The 23,402-nt window shown below is 42.6% G+C and overlaps 1 protein-coding gene across 3 annotated transcripts; it reads right to left on the reverse strand.

Moving 5' to 3' along the window:
* Positions 1-220: 220 nt before the first annotated feature.
* nin (ninein (GSK3B interacting protein)) lies at positions 221-23,116 on the reverse strand. 3 transcript variants are annotated; one of them, XM_041060052.1, is made up of 28 exons: positions 22,778-23,116; positions 19,378-19,590; positions 18,245-18,338; positions 17,338-17,510; positions 15,246-15,291; positions 14,980-15,155; positions 14,743-14,889; positions 14,341-14,508; positions 14,044-14,180; positions 13,784-13,924; positions 13,332-13,506; positions 13,063-13,173; positions 12,805-12,894; positions 12,554-12,689; positions 12,270-12,391; positions 10,822-11,945; positions 7,617-7,715; positions 7,452-7,521; positions 7,181-7,348; positions 6,980-7,096; positions 6,604-6,717; positions 6,284-6,430; positions 5,900-6,079; positions 5,657-5,791; positions 5,430-5,531; positions 5,142-5,234; positions 1,647-1,760; positions 221-1,285 (listed from the first exon to the last, which is right to left on the reverse strand). In XM_041060052.1, the coding sequence occupies exons 2-28, from the start codon at positions 19,567-19,569 to the stop codon at positions 1,070-1,072; spliced, it is 4,587 nt and encodes a 1,528-aa protein (XP_040915986.1). In that variant the 5' UTR covers positions 19,570-19,590; positions 22,778-23,116; the 3' UTR covers positions 221-1,069. The 3 variants fall into 3 exon arrangements, with proteins under 3 accessions (XP_040915986.1, XP_040915985.1, XP_040915987.1); XM_041060051.1 differs by lacking the exon at positions 22,778-23,116 and adding an exon at positions 8,001-10,526 and having other exon boundaries at positions 19,378-19,587; XM_041060053.1 differs by lacking the exon at positions 6,980-7,096.
* Between the last annotated feature and the right edge of the window lie 286 nt (positions 23,117-23,402).

Raw genomic sequence — 23,402 nt, forward strand, 5'->3', positions numbered from 1 at the left:
TTAAATATATTACCGGATCATTGTGGTTCACACATTTAAATGTAAGCAATTTTAATGTTAACTGCTTCATATACCATATTTTATACACAGATCATAGTAACCCTCAGTAACTTTCTACCACTGCCTGAGGGAAATTAATATCTTATGCCAAATACAAAATAAAACCAAACTCCATTTATGTATTTTATTTATACTGAAAACACCAAACATTACCCTGTTTTCGAGTTTAGTGCTTATTCTGCAGCAGTTGCAAAGACAAGGTCCTTCATTTGACTCAAAAACATTCAAAAACACATGGCACAGTCTTCAAATGCAGCTTTACATATTGACACTTCACATATGGCAGCAGATCATAGGATTTTACTCACATATAAATAGCATGTATTGCCACTTGGCAGACCTTTAAAGTGGATGTGACTCCAGGTAGTGTTACATGAAAGCAAATACCCTGAAAAGGTCACCGGATTATTTAACTTTTCTGTTGACATGATTTTACCTCTGATAAATAGGTTCCTGTTTCTTCTTTACATAAGGGCTAAAGACAGAAAGGACAGACAGATTAACACAATTAATCTCTTTGACAACATAGACAAAAGAACACTTAAATAAAAAGTGCACTTCAGTATTGTTTTTCCTCTTGAGGGAGAAGTATAGTGTCGTGGTAAAATATTTACACATTTACTAGTAAAAGCTACTGCTTTGAAAAATGTTTTTTAAAAATTAAATAACTGAAATAGCATGTTTTCTTTGCAGTCAAACCTTCACATTTGGTTCTTCATCAGTTCAACACAATTTAAGCTAATTATTGCTTAGGAAAAAAATGAACAAATACTGTATATTTAACAGTGAAAATTGGGCTAAATCAGTATAAAACCTGTCAATGGACATGAAAAGACACAAAAAACTTTTTTTCCATCCGTTTGGTTGGATCTGTTGCAGGAGGGTTCAATAAAAAAAAAAAAAAAAAAGACAGGAAAAAGACTTTGAAGTTAATAAAACAGTGCAGGTCATAGTTGACTTTGGAGAACTGTTAAAGTCCTGAGCACCTGTAGGTATTTTAGGTGATGCATTATGAACATTTATAGTGGTAAGGCAGTGAGGGAAGGGGCGATGGGTTTAGTTCTCGGACTATCTTGTTAAGGCTGGAGATCTTCTCTTCCAGCAGGTAGTTCTTCTTCTCTGCGATTTTCTGCCGCTGCTCTGTGATCTCCAGAGCTTTCAGCAGATGGGTGTTCTCCACATACAGGTCTTTGATCAGCACATCTGCTTTGCCATTTTTGTGGAGCTGGAAAAGTCAGAGAAAGTAGACGATAAATGTTTTGATAATTTTATAATTAATCTCATCAGATGCTGGCAATAAGAGCCTGAATGTAAGACTGGCACGGCAACATTATTAGCTAGCATTAGCTTGTTGTGATAAATCAGTATACAGCATGTTGGCGGATACACAGCAAAACTGCAGTCATAAACAGTGTCACCACTGCATCATATATTTTCTAAATGTAAAATATCCTGCTCAGCACATACAGTGCACATACTGGTAAAATTTCTTTATTAGTTGAAAAAAAATCAGAATTATATACACAATTATATGTTTGACTTGTTTTTTTAATTTTATAAGAAAAAAAAGAGCTTTGTGAACCAACCTGGTCTTTCAGCTGAGAAACCTTCTCTTTGAGCAGCAGCTTGACGTTATGCAGCGACAGTTCAATTTCCTTCATACGCTCCTCCATATTCTTCATCTTCCTGTCCCTTTCATCCTGGTGACAAGACAGTGAATGATATTGTCAGACTGCTGCAAATGCAATAAAATTAAAATGAAATGTGAATTATTTTGCCTTTGAGCTGCTGTAAACTAAGACTCAAGGGTGAGAAAAACATACAGACCAAATTCTTGTGAGCTAGGTGCTTTATTTTCTGATTTCTGCATTAAATGAGGTCTAGTACATTTCTAAGCAGAGGACAAAACACTAAAAAAATAAATAAAATATAAATAGGTATAAAATTATGCCATGTATTCCAGACACCTCTACAAAAAATAATTTAATGCATAAATAAAATAAACCCTAACATGATTCTACTAAAATAAATAACAAAATAATAAAACAAATAAAATAAATTTGAGCCTATACATGGTGCAAAAAAGGAAAAAGACTCACTACATGACTCAAAAACCCAAACACAGATATGACAATAACAGATATGATGATGCATTACACTAATGACACACTACTGGGGAAAACAATAATTTGGCTCACGTGGAATCTCTAATGATAAATGCCAGTTAAACATTCAAAGTTAATAGTTGTGCGACGTGTCTGAACAGTCTGTATTTAAGCAGGAAAAAAAACGAAAGTGTGAAAGTTGTGATTCACTTTGGTTGTGCAGCAGCAACACCAACAGCAGCACACAGACCCTGAACACAAAAACAACATTCAACATTCAACTGTGTGTCGCGTCCGAGAAGAAACACAGGCATAAACATGACAAGACAAACGGTGAAAACTTGGTACCTTCATTGAGAAATCTCTATAAACCCTGACTGGACACAGAGAGTAACATCACCTGACAAGAGCAGGTTAAAATTGCTTGATTGTTAGTAAAGGCTCAGAAGGCTGTTAGGCACTAACCTCGCCTCAGTGTTAACACTCCTCGATGATCGTAAGGCAAACTGTCCAACAAGATTTAGCCTCTGAGGATAAGTGTATACCCTGTCTCAGACAATGGTAGCTGGTACAACAAGTGCAGAACACAACATTCCCAGAAAATACACCCTGTTTTAAAAAGACTCCCTGTAATCAAGAATTAAAAAATTTAAAAATTAATGTTTGTCAAGATGCCACATTGCAGTCTGTATATATAGATGTTACATTTCATACAGCATATCTTACAAACTTTAAATTGTCAATGATAATGTCATTATTTTAGTCATAATCCCATGGGGAAAAACACCAGGAGTCTTTTCTGTGTTTTCCCGCCACCTAGCAGCAAGGAAATACAATTACACATTCATGCCTTCTGAATCAGGCACCACGTATTTGTTCACAATCTCTTGTGAAGAAGCAGAGAGGACGGCGTCATGTGCTACAGTCAGTCAGATTTTTTGCTCCAAACAAAGCAGAGGGAGAGCAGAATGTGAGGAGAGCAGTCGCGGAGGTGAAAGAGGATAAAGTGGAGAGCAGGGAAAGACGCTGGGCGTTACAATCCACCGATCCGCCGGTAGCTGTCTGCGTGAGCCGCCCGCTGCTCCGGCATCGCCCCCTGGAGAGAAAAGGCAGGTACACTTCACCAGAGCTCTACCCTCTCCTCTGAACCTAAAGACCTACACAGGGCTGGTCAGTCAACGGGCCTGCACACAGGCTTTTGTGGTCAGAACATTCTGAGAAGTGTGTTCAACACTAAATGAATAAAGACGACTTAGAATTAGAAGATATGAAACAATCGTAAAAATAAATACAGGCAATGACATGACTGCATGTGCACTGAAAGAGTTATAGGCTGCTGTGATCACTCGTCCTGTCCATATTGGCTTTGAAGAGATCACTTCCTAATGCAAAGTAAGAAATGTGGGGCAAAATTCACTGTTCTCTGTGCACAACAGGAACGTTTACGAAGACCACCAAGTTTCTTAACATATACAGTGGCCTGTGAGTGTTGTTTTAAGAAAGAAGAAGAGTTGAAAAAAGGTGAACCTCTCCTTTAAAACATAATCAACAGCATAGAGCCACTTATGTGAATGGGCGTTGTTTTGGTCTGAGTGAATGGACGGTCAATTACGTGACAAGCTAAGATAAAAAACAAACTATAGTACATAAAAGCCTCATACTTAATACACGTTATACTGTATATTATTTATTCATTAATCGAATTAGGTGTATAATGGCATGAACTGCTGCAAAGATGTCAATTTTTTGTTTGGGTTTTGTTTATTTATGCGTATTATGTTTATGTTTGCATTTATGTGAGGGTAAATATTTCATCATGTTTGGTTTGCTCTTGATTCACGTGCCTGAATAATCCCATGAGGCCGTGTGAATGACCAGACATAAATATATTTTTTAAAAAAAGAACTAAACTGGCATAAATCTTAACAACATAAATGCATAGTACGCACATTAAATGGGAAACTCCTCCTCCTTCCACTACATTCATGCTATTAAAACACACTAACAGTGGAATGACTCCATTTACAGATAAACCTGGACAAGCTACAGCTACCTGTTGGGAAGAGACAGACGTTTGTGCAGCATGACTCCACAAAGTCTGACAAATGGAAAACAGCCACCAGGACCACACCCAGGTGATCACACCACTGACAGTACTTCAGTCCAGAGATGGAAAATTAAATAAAGACAGCGGGTTCAGCAACACAACGAAGAGACACACAGGTACTACCAGACTAAATACCAAACCCAAAATGTAAACATTAACACACATGACACGGGGAGATGAAGACAAACAGGTGCAGAGGCGGATCTGTGAGCGTCGCCAAAACAAGGAGCACAGCAAACCCAGCGTTCAAACAAAAACAGGAAATGGAAAATAAAACTAAACGAAGATTATGCCAACTAAATGACACTCAGCTCAGGTGTTTGGAAAGCAACGCATTATTGCATTTAATTTTTGCTTTGATTCAGATTTTTTTGTGGTGTATTGTTTTTCTTTGCATTTACAGTCACAAATCAAATTTTATAAAAGAATATAAAAGACATTTTTCATGACCTGAACTGAGTGATTTATTTGAGTGGACACACTTTCTACACCAAAGTGAAAGAAACACAATGGGTGTATTTATATTTAACACGTCCAACGTGGCATGTAGTTCATAGATTCCTTCTTAATTAATGATGAATATATGGCTACATGAGAACAAGTAACCATGGTGTGACAAAATAAAATGATAGCAGTGACAGGAAAATGGCAGGAGATGATAATACCAAACCATGAAACAATGCAGTGGCACTAAAGCTTTAGGTGCTAAACTGTTCCTCAGGTTTAATTATACTATAGGAAAAGTCTACAAGTCTGCAAGTTATCCAATGTAGCATTTAGTCATCATCAGATAAAGGTCAAATATTTTACTTATGCTTATGTATATTTGCCCAGGTCTGCTATCAGGGAAGGTTCAGGTTGCACTGTACCTGCATGTTGTCCGGATCTTCACCTCGATGCTGTCCTCTGGGCATCCTGTGAGGTGACGGAGGCAGAAGACCAACCAGCTGAGCCTGAAATGTCTGGACAAGGGAAGAAACCATGAGCAAAGGACTGCAGCTGAGAGAAAAATAGAGAAACCTGGCAAAATAAGCATAAATAGAAAATACAAACACAAAGAAGGCCAAAGGCTAAGTACCTCTAGATGAAAGGTGAAATTTAAACAACACTCTAAAATCCACTAAAGTAAGAGGAGAAATGTTGTTGAGACGATGTACCTCTAGCAGCTGTGTAGACAGTCGAGCCATTTGGGCCTTGAGTGCCTCATTTTCTTGCTGAAGACTCTCCAGCTCTGTGTGTCCTTGTCCAGCTTCACAGTCCTGATACCAGTGCACATGAATGCATATTTCAGAGGATACCACATAATCACCATGTTTAGAAAAAATTAACAGCACAACAAAGGTTAACTGGTTAGATTTACAAATTTTTAATAATGTGTTTTTACCTTGGTCATTTCCTTTTGTGCTTCGAGCTCCTGCTTCAGGGAGGTGTTCTCCTGTTCCAAGGCCTTCACCAGGGAGGACTGACTCTGCTGTTTGTGCTGCTTCAAGGACATGACGGTAGCATCCAGCTGGCGGACCTTAAACAGAAGGTTACTTTCAGTTTAGTGACAGGGTGGGATCCTGTAACACTAATACATCTGCAGGTTTTTAAACTTAATTTCAGTTTGCATTCGGCTTCAGCTCACCTTTTCTCTGGACTGCATGAGGTCTCCTTTCATGCTGCACACTTCTGCCTGAAGCCTCTCGTTCTCCTGCCTCAGTTGCTGCTGCTCTTGTTCCATCAGCCGAGACATCTCATCTCTGTACAGCTTTTTACTCTGATTCTGCAGGCCACTCGAGTGCAAGGCCATCTCTAAAACATGGTTCTGTGACAAGCAGAGGCAGAGGTCAAGTCTACCGATAACATCTGCACAAGCCTACTTCACTTTCCCGTACAACTGAACAACTTCAGACCTTACTAACAGAACAGCTCTAATTCTGCTTTTTCTATCTGGGATTGGGAAGAGATTGGACTGGTGCATTCCTAACTTTACCAGCCAGTTAAGTGACAAAGATCAGAAATATCTTACTTTATCAGTGGCATTCTGCAGCTGTTTGTGTAGCATTGCAACTTCATGTTTAAGCGAATCCCTCTCCTTCTGCAAAACACGAACATCTGTCTTAAGACGAGCACTTTGATGGTTCACAGCCTGAAGAGTTTCATCCACTGTCTTGACCTAGGGTGGAAAAAAGAATAAATTTAGTCCTGATAAACTCAGTAGCTCAGGTAATAAAAATGGTGAATGTGGCAGATTTATTTTCAAACCAAAAACGAGGAGACACTAGTTTTCTCCAGCAGCTGCTGATCTAAAAACAAAAACGTGATTCTGTGGTTATGGCAGACTTTTACCTTCTCTTGAGCTTTGGTTAGCTGGTTGCGGAGGCCCTGAGTTTCCATATCCGCACTCTTCCGCTCCTCTAACAAATGGCTGAGCTGATTGTCCATGGAGTCCAACTTCACCACCTAAGAACAAGAAGACGAATAAAACTGTAATAAAACTTTTACTGCTAAAGTTAGATCACGCCAAAATATCTCTGTATGTGCATCAAGGCTAGAAATTACTTCTTCAGCACTATTTCTGTACCTTCATCATTGTCTTCGCTTACATTCACTGGGTCATTTTATGAATCAGGAGCCATTAATACATTTTCCCCCTTTGTGTCTGTGCCATGCTTTGATGGGGTTGGTGTGAGATCCATTAAAGAGCCCATGGCTTCATTCTCACCTTCTCTCTGAGGCCAGACAGCTGCTGTGACAGCTGGATATTCCTCTCCTCCAGCTGTGCAGTGTCCTCCAGAGCTTTGGTCAGCTCTGCCTCCAGAGCAGACACACAAGCTGCCAGCTAACACAAAACAGCCACCAATTAACTACCCGCTACTGCCACCACAACTTCATGACCAGCAGTCTGTGATAAAACACTGTTTACCTTGTTTTTCTCTTCGGAGGGGAACGCCTCCCTCCTCTCGTTTTCCTTTATCAGCTCTGCCAGCTGCTGTCGTAGATTCTCCATATCGGCAATATTTTGGATGTTTTTCTCCGACAGGATCTCATTCTCATCCTCGAGCTGCTGGCTCTGCAAATGCAGCTCTGAAATCTGCAGAGGAGGAAATACTTTAACATCCCCTGACCTGATTCTGAATGACGAAAGACGCAGAGCAAACTGTTTCAAAAACAGGATCAAGTTACATGTGAGGTACCTGCTTCTGGAAATTCTCTGCCGCCTTTTGAGATGCGCTCTTCTCTTTTTTTAAGCGCTCCAAAGTTTGTCTAAAATTCAACAAAGGAAGAAAACGTCAGTTTACACAACAAAATAAAAAATGCACCGACATTTTGAAGTGAATATATTTTTTGGCGTTTCTTACGTCAACTCCTCCTGGGCCTCTTTCAAGTCCTCTTCCTTCAACACAGCAATCTTTTGCCTGAGGACGAGGTTTTCTTCAGCAAGACGACTGGCCTCAGATCTACAGACAGAAAAAACTACATTAGACTAAGTCAGAAAAAACTTCGCAATAAACAGAGCATATGTAATACATCTTTTGCTTTCTACTTGTGATCTACAGGGTGTTCAAGATCTGTTGCATCGCACTAAGGTGTAGGAGCATTAGGACACCACCATCACAAGTAGGACAAGCAGCACTATGTTGTGCCTGGGAACAAAAGGAGGAGGGCTCCTAAAAATCAAAGCACCGAAAGGAGAAGCCACAGGAGACACGGGAGGACGGGATCCTAGTGTTGCTCCACGTTACCTATGGGCCTGCGTTGTTTCATTTAATGTCTGCGACTTGTCCTGGAGCTCTGTGACGGCTCTGCGAAGTTTGGAGTTCTGCTTCTCAAACTCTTCACAGCAGTCCTCGAGGTCGAACACGGCCTGAACTTTAACCTCCAGCTGACTGGTCAGAGCTAGCAAATCCTCCTCTGTGGGGCTCTCTGGATGCATGGCTGAAAGAACCTCGTCCTGCCTCTCCAGTTCGCCGAACAGCTCAGACAGCTTGGCGTTTTCTTCCCTCATCCTGCTGATCTCGTCCACCAGTGAAAGCTGCTGATCTTGGAAGTCGTGGAAAATATTCATCCTGCTTTCAAGGCTCCAAACCCTCTTTTCAAGCTCACTGTTCTGGTCCTTCAGCTTGGCATTTTCACACATGCAATCTTCATATCGAATCTGAAGATCTGTCATTTTTAAGGCCTTTATCTCTAGCTCTTTGACGTGCTCCATCAGCAGTATCATTTTCACCTTGAGGGTATAGTTTTCCTCCAAAACCTGGTGCCCAGTTTTAATCTTTTCACTGTTATGAGCCAGAAGATTCTCGAGTATTTCTGTCTTCTGTTGAAGCAGAGAAATCTTCTCATGTAGGAGGATGTTCTCCTCCGTGGCAGTGTTATAAGAAGCCTGCAGTTTAAGGAGAGGGCAACCCCGGTCCTCACAATCACCATCTTCATGCTCCGAGCGATCATGTGCACAGGCAGCGTGCTCATCCTCTATTTTAGCGGTTAAATGTTTACAGTCAGCTTCCTGTTCATGGTGGTGAGAGTTACTTGGTAAACACTTAACCTCAGCATCCTCCAGACAGCGTTCACCAGGGTCACCTGTCTCCTCCAGCGCTGATGGACTGACCACAGTCCCATGACATGGCTCATCTTCATGGGAAGGACTTCCAGAGTCCAAAGCGGGTAAATCTTGAGGTTTCTGCTCGTCCTCACATGATTCAAGAGCTATTTTATTCTCACCATCTGTTGCATCCTCATCAGCATCCGCACCTTCAAACACCTCAAGCGATGAGAGAGCCTCACACTGAATCTCTGGGCGAACCGAATCTTTTTCGTTTTCAACATTGCTTGGATTTGATTCTGTGTCTTCTTCACGACAAAGTCCAACTTCTGTGGAACAACAGCCAACGCGAGGATCTTCTTCAGCTTCTTCTGGGCCTGAATCTCCAATCTGACAACCAGAAACAGCACCAACTTGATTCTCACATCCGTCACCAACACCACTGTCGTTTTCAGGCAGTGTGTTATTACTTTCAGTGATAATTTGATTGTCTTGTTCTTGGTTCTCGGTGTCATCTGTCTCTGTTTGTGGCATGTTGTCGCCTTCATCATCAGCATTGCTACCAGGGCCATCTTTATCGTATTCACGAGCAACATTAACGATATCTTCAGGGCCCCCGTCCCCTGCGTCAGGAGTATCCGTCTCTGCATCTTGTTCAACCACAAACGGTGACAAACACACTGGTTCCTGATTAGAGGAATTGGTAAGAATAACAACATCATTGACTCGGATTTCAGGTGCCAGACATGTTTCCTGCTCTTCATCGGATACTGAAATACATTCTCTGGTGTTCTGCAGTTCTTCTGTAAATGTGTCATTTGATTCCTCCGTTTCTTTTTTCTCATCCTTTTCTATAGAGGCCAAAACCTGACTGAGTTCCTTCTCTAGCTCTTCAGTTCTTCTTATAAGCTGGTCTCTCTCTGCTACAAGCTCTTCTCTGTCATTCTCAAGATTATCTTTAAACTTCTCCTCGAGCATAGACACATGCTCCTGTAGCTCCCTCCTCTCAAGTTCAAAGTCCACGGCCGCCTGATTAAGCAGCATCTCCAGCTCCTCAATCTTCATCTTTAAATCATCTCGCTCTGTCAACAGTTCAATCCTCTCTGTGATCTGCCTCTCAGAAATCACCAGCATCTCGTTGTATTTCGCCTCCAGCTCTGCCTGGCTACTCAGATGTTCTTCCCTCTCCTGTTTGAAATCTTCCACGGTTTGATTTAACAGGAGCTCAGTCTCAAGCGCTTTTCTCTCGGACTGAGCGAGAAGCTCGTCTTTGGTTTCCAGACTTTCCTGAAGACGGTTGTGGAGGTCATTCAGCTGCCTGCTGAGCTCTATCTCTTTTGTCTGGGACATACCAATGAAGTCATCCAGTTCACTCTGCAGCTGCCTGTTCTTCATCATCAGTTCTTCAAGCTCTTCCTTGTGAATTCTTTCGAGTTCACGCCGCTCTCTTGTCCACTCTTGATTCAGTCTCTCTCTCTCCTGCTCCATAGCCTCCTCCATCATTCTTCGCTGTTCCTCGGCATTCTCAAGAGCCTTCTGTATCTGCGCCTCCCAGTGGAGCTTCTGTTCGACGTGGCTCTCAGAAAGCGCCTTCAGCTCGCTTTGGTAGTGCTGTTCGAGTTTCAAAACGTCAGCTTGAAAACGCTCTGCAACAGATTCTTGATCACCTGAGAAACGCTCTTCCACGTCTCTGATTCTTTGGGTGAAGCTGCTCTCGATTTCCCTCCTGCACATGGTTATTCAGTGATTGTTACAGCAACAGTTCTGAACTCTTATTATTACAACAGACTTTAACTATTCCAAACAAAAACAGCCGTTTCTTTTGGAGCTTATTTTAAAGGAATAATTTAACGTTTTGAAAAAAAAAAGCACTTATCTGATTTCTTGCCAAAAGTTAGGTGAAAAGATGGATACCAAATTTCCCAAAATGTCAAAGTACTCTTGTAAGTAATGCACTTTTAAAGAAGTTACTAAGGCATAAATAAAATGGAGAAAGACCCCTAAAAAGTCATGTGTCTCACCTCTCCTGAGCGAAGTCATCTCGTAGTTTGTCCAACATGCTGCTGAGTGTGTCCCTCTCCTCTGTGTGCTTAGCGGTCAGCTCCTTCACGGCCTCTCGTTGGCTCTCCTCTAGACGAGCCCTCTCCTCCGCCATTAAACTGTCTAGTCTCTTCTCCACCTCCTCTTTCTCAGTCTCGAGCTTCTCCTTCTCCTCATTCAACCTATCCTGGAGCATCCCCTCATAGTCCTCCTCCAGCTGCAGCCTCTCCCTCTCCCAGTCCTCCTTTAGCTTCTTCTCCCTCTGCTCAAACTGCTCTTGCAACTGCAGCCTTTCTTGAAGTATTCTTTCGAGTAGACTGTCCTCGTGACGCTCCTGAAGCTGAGCTCGTTCAGCCTCCCACTGCTCTCTGAACTTGCTCTCCTTCTCTTCTTGTTCCTTGACAAGCTTCAGCATCTCTTCCTCCAGCAGCACCTGCAGAGACTCATTGTTCTGCTCATCCAGCTGAGCCCTCTCCTTCTGCCACTGCTCTGTAAGTCTCTGCACCATCTCATCCCGCTCCTCCTCAAACCTCAGCTTAGCCTCCTCTAGTTTGGCCTTCAGTTCAGCCTCATGGCTTTGTTGCAACTGTTCCTTCTCCCTTTCATAATCATCTAACAACTTCTGCTCCAACTCAGCCTTTTCTTCCTGAAGTTTGTTTCTCTCCTCTTCCAGTTTGGCTTCATAAAGTTCCACATGTTCCTCCTCGAGCTTCTTAATGTCAGCGGCATGTTGTTTTTTCAGTTCCTCCATCTCAGTGTGAAGTTTTCCCTCTGTCTCAGCCTGCTGGGCTTTGAGGGTCTTCAGCTGCTCTTCCAGGTCTGCGGTGTGAGTGTGGGTCTCGAGCAGCTGCTGTCTGAGGCTTCCCACTTCCTCCTCTTGCAGGTTTTCAAGCTCTTCCCTCTCCTCCGCCTGCTTCTCCTCCAGACAGGTCCGCTCCAGCTCCGCCTGATCTAGCTGGCTCTGGAGCTGCTGTGCCTGACTCTGAACGCTGGCCATCTCCTCCCTCAGAGCCTGGACCTCCCGCTGGTACTGGAGAGCTAAGGCCGTCTTCTGGTCCTCATGGGTGGACCTCTGCTTTTCTACCATCTTATCAAATTCATTCATCTGCAGCAATAAAAATAAATGTAGAGGAATTAAAGGAAGTTAGTTACAATTATTTGCTGTGTTGCAGAGCTAGATTTGAAAATTCGATCTCTCTCTTTTCTGTACAGCTAACATGAAGCTACAGGCAAAGTAATTGCTCATTTCATTCATCTCAAAGAGTCAAACAATTCAAGAAGTATGATGCAGCATTGATCAGAAGGGGATCAACTAAAGTATGACTAAAATGCCTTATCATGCCTCGATCCATAATACTGATACAGCATCGATATGTCTCTAATTTAATTCACAGATGTTTGTGAAATATATAGCATGTACTAGACTTACCTTGCTTTCCAGTTGGTTTCGCAAATCCTCCATTTCCTGAAGGTGCTGCTCCTTCAGCTGCTCCAGCATCATCTCTGCCTCCAGACTCATGCTGAATGGCTGAACCTCCTCTGAACCGATGCCTGCAAAGAGTCAAACTAGACGTTTGTGGCTGATGACTTGTTTCAACGCAAAAAAATGTCTATGTGTGACAAACAGGTGTAGTTAGTGCTGTTAGTGCCCTGTAATGAGTTCTCTCAGGATTCATTTTAAGTACGTGTGGTGTCAGCATTCATCAAGCCCACCTGGATCAGACTCCATGCCAGGGCTTTTGCTCTCCAGCTCTTCAGAGAGAGGTTTGTGGCAGGGCTGATGAACTCGACCAAGACTGTGGAACTCCCGCAACTCTGACTGCAGCTCATCAATACGATCCTGCAGCTCCTGGAAATAAAAAAAAAAAAAAAGAATACTATGTGTGTAAATCCAGTTTGTAAAGCTAATATCACTGTCACAACATCTTGCATGCACAGACAGGAAAACAAAGACAAATTATTACCCTGCACTGAGCTTCATAGCCACTCCGCAGCTGTTTAATCCGTTCCTCTTGGAGGAAGAAGTCTGCGCTACCGGGGTCCAAGTCGCCAAACTCCAGAAAAAGAGAACATACATAAGTGTCAAATAACAAAAAACCAGAAACAAAGATGCAGAAAAAAGATCTGTGCAAGAGGGGACAGAAAGTCAAGGGTTCTTCACAAATAATAGAGAAAGTCAGCAGTTTCATTCAAAATCCTCTAATACATATATATCTTGGTACCTTTTCTTTCATTACGTTGTCCAAACTTGTCTGGAGCTTTGTAATTTGGCTTTGTGCGTCCACTAGTTTTTCTGTGTTGTCCAGCAGCTCCATTTCAAGACGTCTATTTTCCTGAAAGATACACAAAACAATGACACAGATTATGTTTACACAAACCATTCCTTTTGGATAAGCAGATGATTAATGTATAGGGAGAGAAGTGAGACCATGCCAAGCTTTTTAAATAAAACAGTTTGGTCACAAATAATATGAGGAAATCCTTCTGGTACCTTCACAGAAATGGAGAGGTGGTCTCTGAGAAAAGATTCATCCTCCCTGATCTTCTCGATCTCTGCCTCCAGTTCCTCCCGCTGCAGGCCCGCCTGCTGCTGGATCTGATCCATCTCCTTCATCAGCTCTGATCGTACCGCTGCTAGCTTCTCTTTGTGGTCCTGCTCGAGCTTCCTGTAGATGTCATGTGCACAGAGAATTAAAAATATAGAAATGTACAACAGTGGAAACAGAGAAGACAGTAAGATAACATAATGTTGACTATATTTACTGTATATGAATGGACCTGATGAACAAGCATTTAATCCTTAAAATCCACCTCAGTAATGAGGCCAAGATAAAGGAGAGGGAGACAAAAACAGAAGCACAGTCGTTCTGTATCAGTCAATGGACAGAGTACTCTTGGTGCAATAACATGGGGGACATGAACAGGAGAGGGGATAACCGTTACCTGAGCTTGAGGTTATTCATCTGCTCAATCGCAGAGTGATGTTCGTCCACCTCAGTGGCGAGCTGAGTTTTCGACTTCTCTGCTTTTTCCAGGTCAGACTGGACTTTCTCCTTCTCCCTGAGTTCCCTGTCGACACACTCCCTGGCAGGAGAAAACAACTGATCAGCAGATCTATAATGATACCAAACACTCCTAATCGAATTTAAACAAAGAGCATTAAGATCTGAATGAGCTGCATTACAGAGATGACTCATACTCACATTAGATGCCTGATCTCAGCTTTGAAGCTCGCCAGTGCTGCTTGGTAAATCCCATTCTTAGTAACAAGCAGCTCATTTTCAAGTGCCATGGTGAGATCACTGAGACTCACTTTGCCATCCAGGTCGAAATTCAAAGCCTGCAAAAAAACAAAAAACAAAATCAATTATGCGTTTGCCTTCAGAATGAGTCCATTCTGTCATCTGCTGTCTGTTTAAAAATGTAGAAAAGAATTTAATTAATGGTAATTATGACCAATGGTCACGGTCATAATTAACAGAATAAATATAATGCTGTACCTGCAGGATCTCAGTGCTGTTTTCAATGCCTTCTTCCATCCAGGCATCCAGGATATATTCAACTGGAGTGAAACCGGTGCCATCATCGAGGGTGGAGAAGAGACGCATGCCGATGGTGCTGGTCAGAGCAGAGGGGGTGGCAATCCTACGGCCTCCCTCGTCAAAGGGCTGTATTGGGGGGAAAAAACTTCTTACTGTCTATTTTTACTAAATGCATAATTTTCATTTTATGCATTTTGGGCGACTAAATGAAACCTGAGATTTTTCAATTCCTGTTACAGAGGAACTAGAAAGGAAAATAGCTCCTTAATAAAGTCAAAACAAATAAAATTAATAAATTAACAACAAGGAATTATATCTGCTTCTCATAACCAGGTAGAGCTGAGAAAACGAATGGCGTACCTGAGTGGAGTGAAGTCGTTTAAGCTGTCTGTAGGGTGTGGAGGCAGATGGTGTGGGGGGTTTGTTGTGGTTGACAACCCTGGATACGAAGTCCTGAACGTTCATCACTCCATCGCCAGTTAAACTCAGGAGCACATCCCCATTTATCTGAAAACATAAACAGCATGTTTCTCCTAAAGTAACAACATTTACTTTAAGAGAAATGAGATTTTCTCAGTTTTTCAGTCTTTAACTAACCTCCAGGCCCAGATGTTCACAGAGAGCGAGTAGTTCAGCGTGACTGGCACATCTGTCCCATGATATGGCCAGCTCCTCACAGGCTTCGCGCAGCCTCTCCTCCAAACGGGCCGACAGAGGAACGATGGATCCCCGAGGTGTGCTCGGCTCATCGGGGTTCCAGAGGTGCATCTGGCCTAAACTCAAGATAAGAGACTGCGATCATTTTCTGACAGACATTAAAGTATGAAGTAAATCTGCTGAAAAATACTGAGACCTCGACGTACCTTCTGCCTCGTACTCCTCCATGCTTGTTTCATGAGCATTCCAGCGCTGTTAAGAGACGAAAAGAAACTGAAACTAATATCATAAAGAACAATCATTTCAACATTTTAACTGTTAATCAGTCTGGCTCTGCTTTATCATCAAATTTAAACATTCAATATATATATATATACAAAAAAAACTCATCTTAGGCAAAAACTACCATATCAATGTACCCCCGCAGGCTAAAGTCCTGAGACAATCAGCTGTTTATGAGTTCAAATATGTTTTTAAATTAGGCAAGGTTGAGTTTGGGTGGGGGGGCAGGGGTGTCTCACAAAAAAACACAAGAGAGCTTTTGTGATGGCACGGGCCCCCAGGGAGGGTCAGCGGGCAAATCAGGAATGGTGGGGATATTAGAAAAAAGCGTCACGGACGGACACACTTTTCTTTATTTTCTTCCTCTGATGAAGATCATGCAACAGGACTAAAAACTCACATTAAAGTGAGATTGTTTAAAATAAAAATTGTATTTATAGGGCGCTGGTGCTGAAAAGAGCATAAAAAAGGTTTGCTAGTTGCACAAAAGGATTTAAAGATAATTTTTTAATTTAAAAAAAAATCAACACTGGCTTTTGTTGCTCCCACATTTGGCACAAACTCTCAAAAAAAACCCTCCAAAAAAAAAAAAAAAAAAGTTTTTGTGCTTTTCCAAAAATATGAATAATGGGGCGGGGAATTTCGTCGGGTGTGACCCACTGTTCTCCAACTCAGTCCCAGCGTGGCCATCTATTGTTTAGGAAGCAAACCGTGAGGGAATGAAGAACAGATGGGATTCTGCGAGTGGCGTTTTGATACATGGTGTATAGGCATCCAGGAGGGTGGGGGTAGTGGGGCTCATTGTTCCTCTGTCACAGCCAAACTCCCTCCTCCTCCTCCTCCCAAAGCACCAAGCCTGCAGTCTCTGCTCTGTGGCAGAGAACCCCTGACCCATCCCCATCTGCTGGTCCCCAGCCCGGACATTGTAGCATTGTTGAAACCTAGATTAGTCAATACCAAGACACGCTTCGGTTCGGCAGGCATCTGGGGTGGAGTCGGAGACAACACACAGAATATTAACACATCCATCCGTCCACACACAGGCTGAACTGGCCGTCATTAGGCTGTTTTGGTGACCTGTTGGAGGCTTTTCTTTGTGCTGCAGCACATCCATGCTTGCACATTCAACCTGGCATTACATAGCAAAAAGTTTAGCATAGGGCTGCATCTAAACCTTATTTTCATCATTAATCTGTTAATATGTTCTATTCTTAATATGTCAAACAAGTCTCTATGTCAGCAGTGAGAGCAGGATTATCCAAGACAAGGATCTAGAAGATCAACCCGAGGAACCATACAGAGTGTTCAGCTGTGCATGGCCTCAGCTGAACTAATGCTATATATCTCTGTCACACTAAAACCTGTTGAACTGAAGTCAGTGCAGTCCTGTGTAGGTTTAGGGAGGCATCTAATGCCAAATTCAAATAAAGAAGCAGGATGCTTGACAGCAACCGCTGGGAGATATCGACAACAATAAATGTGGCGTCCGTCCCTCTTTTTATCTGCTGAAACCTCTGATCGGTTCGGACGTGATGTGAATTCCTAAATCGCTGGGCTGTTGCCTTGTCGACCACATCTCAGGCAGCATATACACTCGGGGCAAAGTTCAACTTGACACCAAGCACTTATCAACTCACATAGGTGTTTAATGTTTCAGAGCATGAAACATTAAACAGACGACGCCGCATGAAGCTATACAAACATTGTGGTTACATCTCGATTACCCAAGGCTTATTAAACAGTAATTATACTCAGTGTTATTTACAGACAGTGCCACATTGTTATGCAATGAGCAAAGCTTTGTGCATCCGACGTTGGAGTGTCTATATTACATTTCAGGATCTGCCCTCCATGCCACTAAGCTGATTAGCTAAGAATAACGCCTCACGGCCGGTCTGTGGCTGCAGAGAGGCGCAGTACATGCAAGGACAGGAGGCGATAAGGACGGCATCTGAGCGCCTGGAGGTTCAGAACAGTGCTGGAAAAACTCAGATGACATCAGTCTTAGCCTTTTACCTCACGCTTCCTGGGAACAGCTGAGTCATAGTTGTCCTCCAGATCCTCTCCCTCTGCTGGGTTTGCATTGGTGACTTCGTTAAAGTCTGAAATGGGCTCTATTAACTCCGGCGTGGAGCGGCGGCCGTAACGTTTACTGCCCTTCACAAACTTTGGTTGGATCTCTGGAGACTCTGAGGGGATATAATGAGAAGGAATTGAAGAAACTAAATTTAATGCTTTTTAAGACTTTTCAAAAACCAGTAGATGCCCTGTTAGAGACAGGAAAAAAAATACACAATGACTTTAACTGTCACAGCCTTCAGCAGCTACTTCTCCAAAAGCAGCTACTTCTCTAAAAGAGGTAACCAAAGAATCTTTTAAATCCATATGTTCCCACTTGTTTGAATAAAACAGAAACTGCAGGCTGACAATGTTTCACACTTCATATTATCTTGTAGTGCAAGTGTCTTGCATGATACAGTAATGAAAGGTGGATCATGATATTCAACTACAAGGGAGTATAAATATACATTTCCAAGAAATAGCTTCGTATAATAGGCGCACACTGTGTAAGCTACACCGATAAAATAACAAGCCAAGCCAGTCGTCCAACCATGACAGTGCAAACAATTCAACTGTCAGCTAATTGGCTCTGGGTCTACGCCTTTGGCTCTGTGCCTCTATATGTAGATTTACAGCTGAATCAGCATGGGGGCTGCTCCACTTACTCAGCTAACAAAGTCACCTTGTCCGCTTGGATGACTTGGTGAATGGACCAGGTCTCCTTAAAGTTCAATATTAAACTGATGCTGACATAAAACACAGATGAGGTTAATGATGCGGAGTCACGCTCTGCGGAGGCTGACACCGCAGGCACGTGTGAAATTTCTTCAAAACAGTTCACACTTTTGAGGCAGGACTTCACCTGGTTTTTGCAAGGTTTCCTGTTCTGCTTGAGGTGGCTCGATGGTTGATGACAAAACCAGAATCAGTGCATTCTTGAATTGGTCAAAGTCAACCTGCAACAGGAATTTAAAAAAAGGAGAGAGATTATGCGCTGAAATATAGTTCTAAATAAATGTGCGACTTCTTTGTATAAAATCCAAGCAATGCTTAGTATGTGAAGCAAGGTTCATGAAATTCCTTAGATTGGGTGTAATTCCCTGTGTGCCGGGTGGAGGCCGGGTGTCCCTGGGTGTCTGGGTGGAGGAGGGTTTTGTCAGAGCTGGAGCCGGGAGGTCATACTTCACGAATCAACAGCTGCTAACCCTGAGTATGGTGATTTCCTTTGTGCTTCGGAGGCTGGCGGCTGGCGGCTTTAGTTGGGGGTTTTTCTTTTTGACTTTATTGTTGGATGCCATGGTTGGGCAATCAGTTCACTGGCCCCTCTGCTAACATTTACCCCGCCCACACACACCCACATTCACAAGACAATAGCCATCCGTCTGTGCACACGCTTATAGACAAACAAAACTTGCTTGTAGAAGTGTGGAGGTAAGCAAGTTTGAAGCTTATCTCATATTTCTACTTCTTCAAGGCTGGAAAGATTTTAAAAACTAAGTACAAGAGATTAACTTAATGTACACTGCATTTTAAACAAACTGTGTAGTTTGAAGTCCAATTGGACACATATGATCAGTGTCCTCCCTATTTCACACATTTCCACATGGAGTACCCTCAAACAAATGCATTTGTGAATGGTGATTAGCCAGCTTGGTTGTCCTGGCGACAGACACCTGGGATCACGGCTGATGGGGGAACATTTTCTCCTCAACAAGACGGCAAACAAAGCGCCAAAAAGCCCAGGGACACAAAGACCTGAAAGCTGGAGTGGCTCACAGGAGCCTGCCAAAATCAAAGGACGAAGAGGATCCTGCGCACAGGAAAAGCAAAAGGCTACACCTCACATGGACATCAGAAAAGGAGCAATAATTCTCTTGGAAAAAACAGCTTTTCTGGGAAAATTACTCTGAAAGTTGCACACAAAGACATGCAGTGATTCCACAGTTTCAAAGTTTATTACAACAACTTCTTTCAGGGGCAGAGGAGTAAACTCACCCTGGCAGTGAGGCGGTCCTGGTTTTGCAGCAGCGTATGGAGGAGGGCTGGTGTGGCATCGTCCAGGTGCAGCGACTGGCAGAGGTCGGAGAGTTCCTCTGGGCACAGAGAGCCGCAGCCGCTGGTGTCGAAACTGTTAAAAACTTCTTTCAGGCGCTCCTCGTACTGGTCCTGCTCTTGGGCGTCATCCATCCCACAGGACAGCACCCTGCCCTGAAAAAAAGAAAAGAAACACAAGTCTCTCTGTAAATCTCTTCACTTTACATTCACGCCATCAAATCACTGTTAAAAAAAAATACTCACAAACAGGGTGGACACATCTATCTCAACAGGATGAGTTCCTAAAAGCACCTTCATCTGACAGTGTCGCTGAGCGACTGAGCTACCGACACACTGCTCCAGCGTCATTTGTGGTGGAGGCTTTGGCTAATCCAATTACAACGATTAGACAATCAGGCAAATTGATAGACGTGGCCAAGTCTGACTCTGACATACACACTCCACCAGGAATACATGACAGTGCCATACACAATAGGAAGATACAGCCTTTTATGTAGTTTACAGTCTGATGTGGTTTAAAACCCATTTCTGAATTTGTATAAATAGTATCACTGACTAATATGTTAAAATGTAACGGTACTTGATTTTTTTAAAGCTTACAAACTTAATATAATGAAGTTGATAATGATAACGATGATATAAAAAGCAGGAAGTTTGGACTAAGACCAAGAACAAAGACAACAAAGTGGCAGTGAACCAAGTGGAACAAGCAGCCAGGGACTAATTGAGGTGGTTACACCAGAGCCTTGTGCCAACATTTATTGGCTGGTAGCATCAGTTACAGACACACGGAGAAAGTTTTTGTTCTTTCTGTTGGGATTCATCATTTCTGTAACTAAAAAACAATGAGAACCAGTTGACAGAGTGCAAGGCCTTTTAGTGGCCCCCAAACAGAAGTCTGGAGCTCAGCACAGCAAGTTCAATTTCTGTGACGCACACAAACACAAAAACAAACAATGAATCTTGGGTAATTATCTAGGAAGCTAATCAATTATTTTAAGTATTTTAAGAGAGGTCATCATGGGTCAAAAAAAAAAAAAAAGACTGACTTTAGCAATGACATAACTCATAGACGCAACAGCCTGGGTCAGCCACCTGAAGCTTAAGGAAGGTAGAAGTCAGTTAACATGACTGGAAATAGCAGCGGAGAGCTGAGCAGAGTAAAAGCATTCATCTACTTCTATTTTTACTTATAAATACTTTCCACAAATTTTATATCTGACTGTTGCACCACTTCATCTTGTCGACACATTTCCGCACACTATGTAAGTGTTAGGGACTGTTGGCACCACTGCTATGTTCATCTCGTGTAAATTTTTGCTTTCTTGGTTTCAACTAATATTACTAAAAAAAATGAACATAAACTTTACTGTTGACTGTATTTTTAATCGCCTCCCATAGCTGTATCGTAAACTTTTTTCATTCTAATTCCTGCATTTTGCTGCTCACTTTATTCTGACAAACATCACATATATGCTGAGTACAAGACCTTGTAGACTTACAAACTTAAGAGCATACAACTAAATTTAATGAGCTGAAATTTCCCCGTTTGGGCCTATACATCTATACAATGAGCACCCGCCTGACCCCCTGCTTTTCCAGCTGCTCTCAGGGAGATCATCAAGCCCTCAGCCAGGTGTCCCCCACACCCCTGACTCGGGGTACCCATTCACCGCAGACAATGGGCTGTCCACAAAAACCAAATCAGTATTCTGCATCTGCACGTTTGAGTGGCTTATGAAATGCAAGAAAATCATGGCTCAGCAGTGTGGCAGCTTGTCTAAAGCCATCATGTTTTCGAAGTGTGCAAAGAAACTGTGCATCTATTTCAAGAAATTATCAAAACAAATGCAAACACATAACAAAGCCATGCTGACCACATTTTACATTTTTGCTAAATGGGATTCTCTCCACACACTTTGCTCATGTCGCCACACTGATTCAGTTTGCTTTCTGCAGGCACGCTCTGAGCCAATTATCCCGGTAGCCCTCCTGCTCGGCCCGGGCACGGCGGCTCGCAGTGACCGTGGGTTGACAGCTGCTAAGGCTGAAGACTCACGCCAGTCCAGGTCACCAGAAGGAGGTTAATCCTCACACCATCCCAGCATTTGCTGGTACTGATGTGAGTGGTAATAATGGCTAGCAGATGTCAAAGTGAAAAGTGCAAATTTCAAAACTTTTCTTCTTTAACATCAGCCTGATGAAACACTGGGAGAAAACTGCGGAACAAAGATGTTTCCTGTATAGGACTGGGAGTAATTTCAATATTGTCACACTTCATCCTTCAATAGAAACACGTTTGGAAGAAATAATGCCACAGAGCTATTGTCATGTACAATTCTCCTTTGTCTTATTAAAAAAAGATAAATAAAACACTATTTACAATCTAACATAATGACCAGACCTGCAACATGTAGTCAATTAATCGATAAGGTGATCGACAGAAAATTAGTGAGCAACTGTTTTGATAAACGTACACCAGTTCTGGTAGTTATGCAAGAAAAAAAAAAGTTAAATATTTGCTGGTTCCAGCTTATCTGCTTTTCTTCATCATACATGATAGTAAACTAAATATCTTGGTCATACAAAGCAAGACATCTGAAGATGTCACTTAAGGGAAGCCACAGTCACTTGGAGATGAAATTAATTTACATTTCAATAGCTTTCACAGATTCCTTTAGTTGAAATTTAAAGAAAACACTGCATGATATGGGCTAAGGATGATTGAATATGATTCTGGTCAATGCTGGACATCACAGGAGTCATTTTCAGATCAATAAATCTGGGTGAGATCATTTGCACACTGCTGCACAGTCCCACATCCACCACAGTGCTTTCCTCAACATGTGAAAACAGAAAACTTTAACGGCTTTGTCACAAAACCACTGACTTTTAAGGATGTTTAAGTCAGCTGTGAATCCTCTATAGAGGAAAAGCAGAGCCAAAAAACGACAAGACGAAGTGAAAACAACATCTGATTTTTACCAGTGACTCAGTAAATCTGAAGGGTCAGTCGCTGGGAAACAGTCAACGCCGTTTGCTCCACTAACTCACTGACAGACTGCGCCTCAGTAAAGCTTCAAAAGTCAGTTACGAGCCACGTTAATAGCCTTAACCCACCGCGAAGTAGTTTATCTAGCTTAACGAGTCAGAGGGGATGTTTCATAGGAAAGTGATGGGCTATGCTAACCGGGCTAATTTATCTGCAGCCGAGCGAACGGTTAGCCGCCGTTGGCTGACTTCATCCTTAAAATAAAATTTAAAAAAAAATAAGAAGGGGAAGGACCCGGTAAAAACTTGTTTCGGTTTTTTTTTTTAAGTGTCACCAAAAATCACTCACCAAAGTCTCCGAACTTGGGGCGACAGTTGGCTCCTCTTCCAGCCGAAATCTGGTGATTTGACGCTGGTATAAAACAAACTTTTTTACAACATTTCTCCCGGAGTCGCGTCGTGGTTCCCCCCGCAGGTAAATTACTCGCCCGCACCCAGAAAACAATAAAAGCGCCCAGTTAGCCGGTTAGTTTAACTTATCGAGGCGTGTTAGAGACGTTTTATTTCCACACAGCGCCGGAGGAGGGAAGGAGAGAGAGTGCGTCGCCTCGACAGCGTTTGGTGGCCGCTTTGTGTCCTCGGCTGTTTCATCCTCCTCCGCCTCGTAGCGGATTTTGAAAAGCGGCTGACGGAGGAAGGGGCGGTGACCGAGAGCCTGCGACGGCCTGACTGGCCACAGCCTGGCCCCCTGTGGACCAAACCAGCGCTGAAGTTAATGAAATACTTCCCTGCTCTGAAAGACAACGAGAGGCTCCTGTTATTATTGGTGTCATTAGAGCAGGCATGGGCAGGGAACATTTTCTCTCTCTTAACTAGTAGCCGTTGGTTGAACTAGTTGAACCAGCACCCGTCCCTGAACCTAGTTAACCCCATTATGTTTTGCACAATGCGGTCTAATGTGTCAGAGCACAACA

Source organism: Toxotes jaculatrix, chromosome 17, assembly GCF_017976425.1.
Source record: "Toxotes jaculatrix isolate fToxJac2 chromosome 17, fToxJac2.pri, whole genome shotgun sequence".
Taxonomy (NCBI): Eukaryota; Metazoa; Chordata; class Actinopteri; family Toxotidae; genus Toxotes; species Toxotes jaculatrix.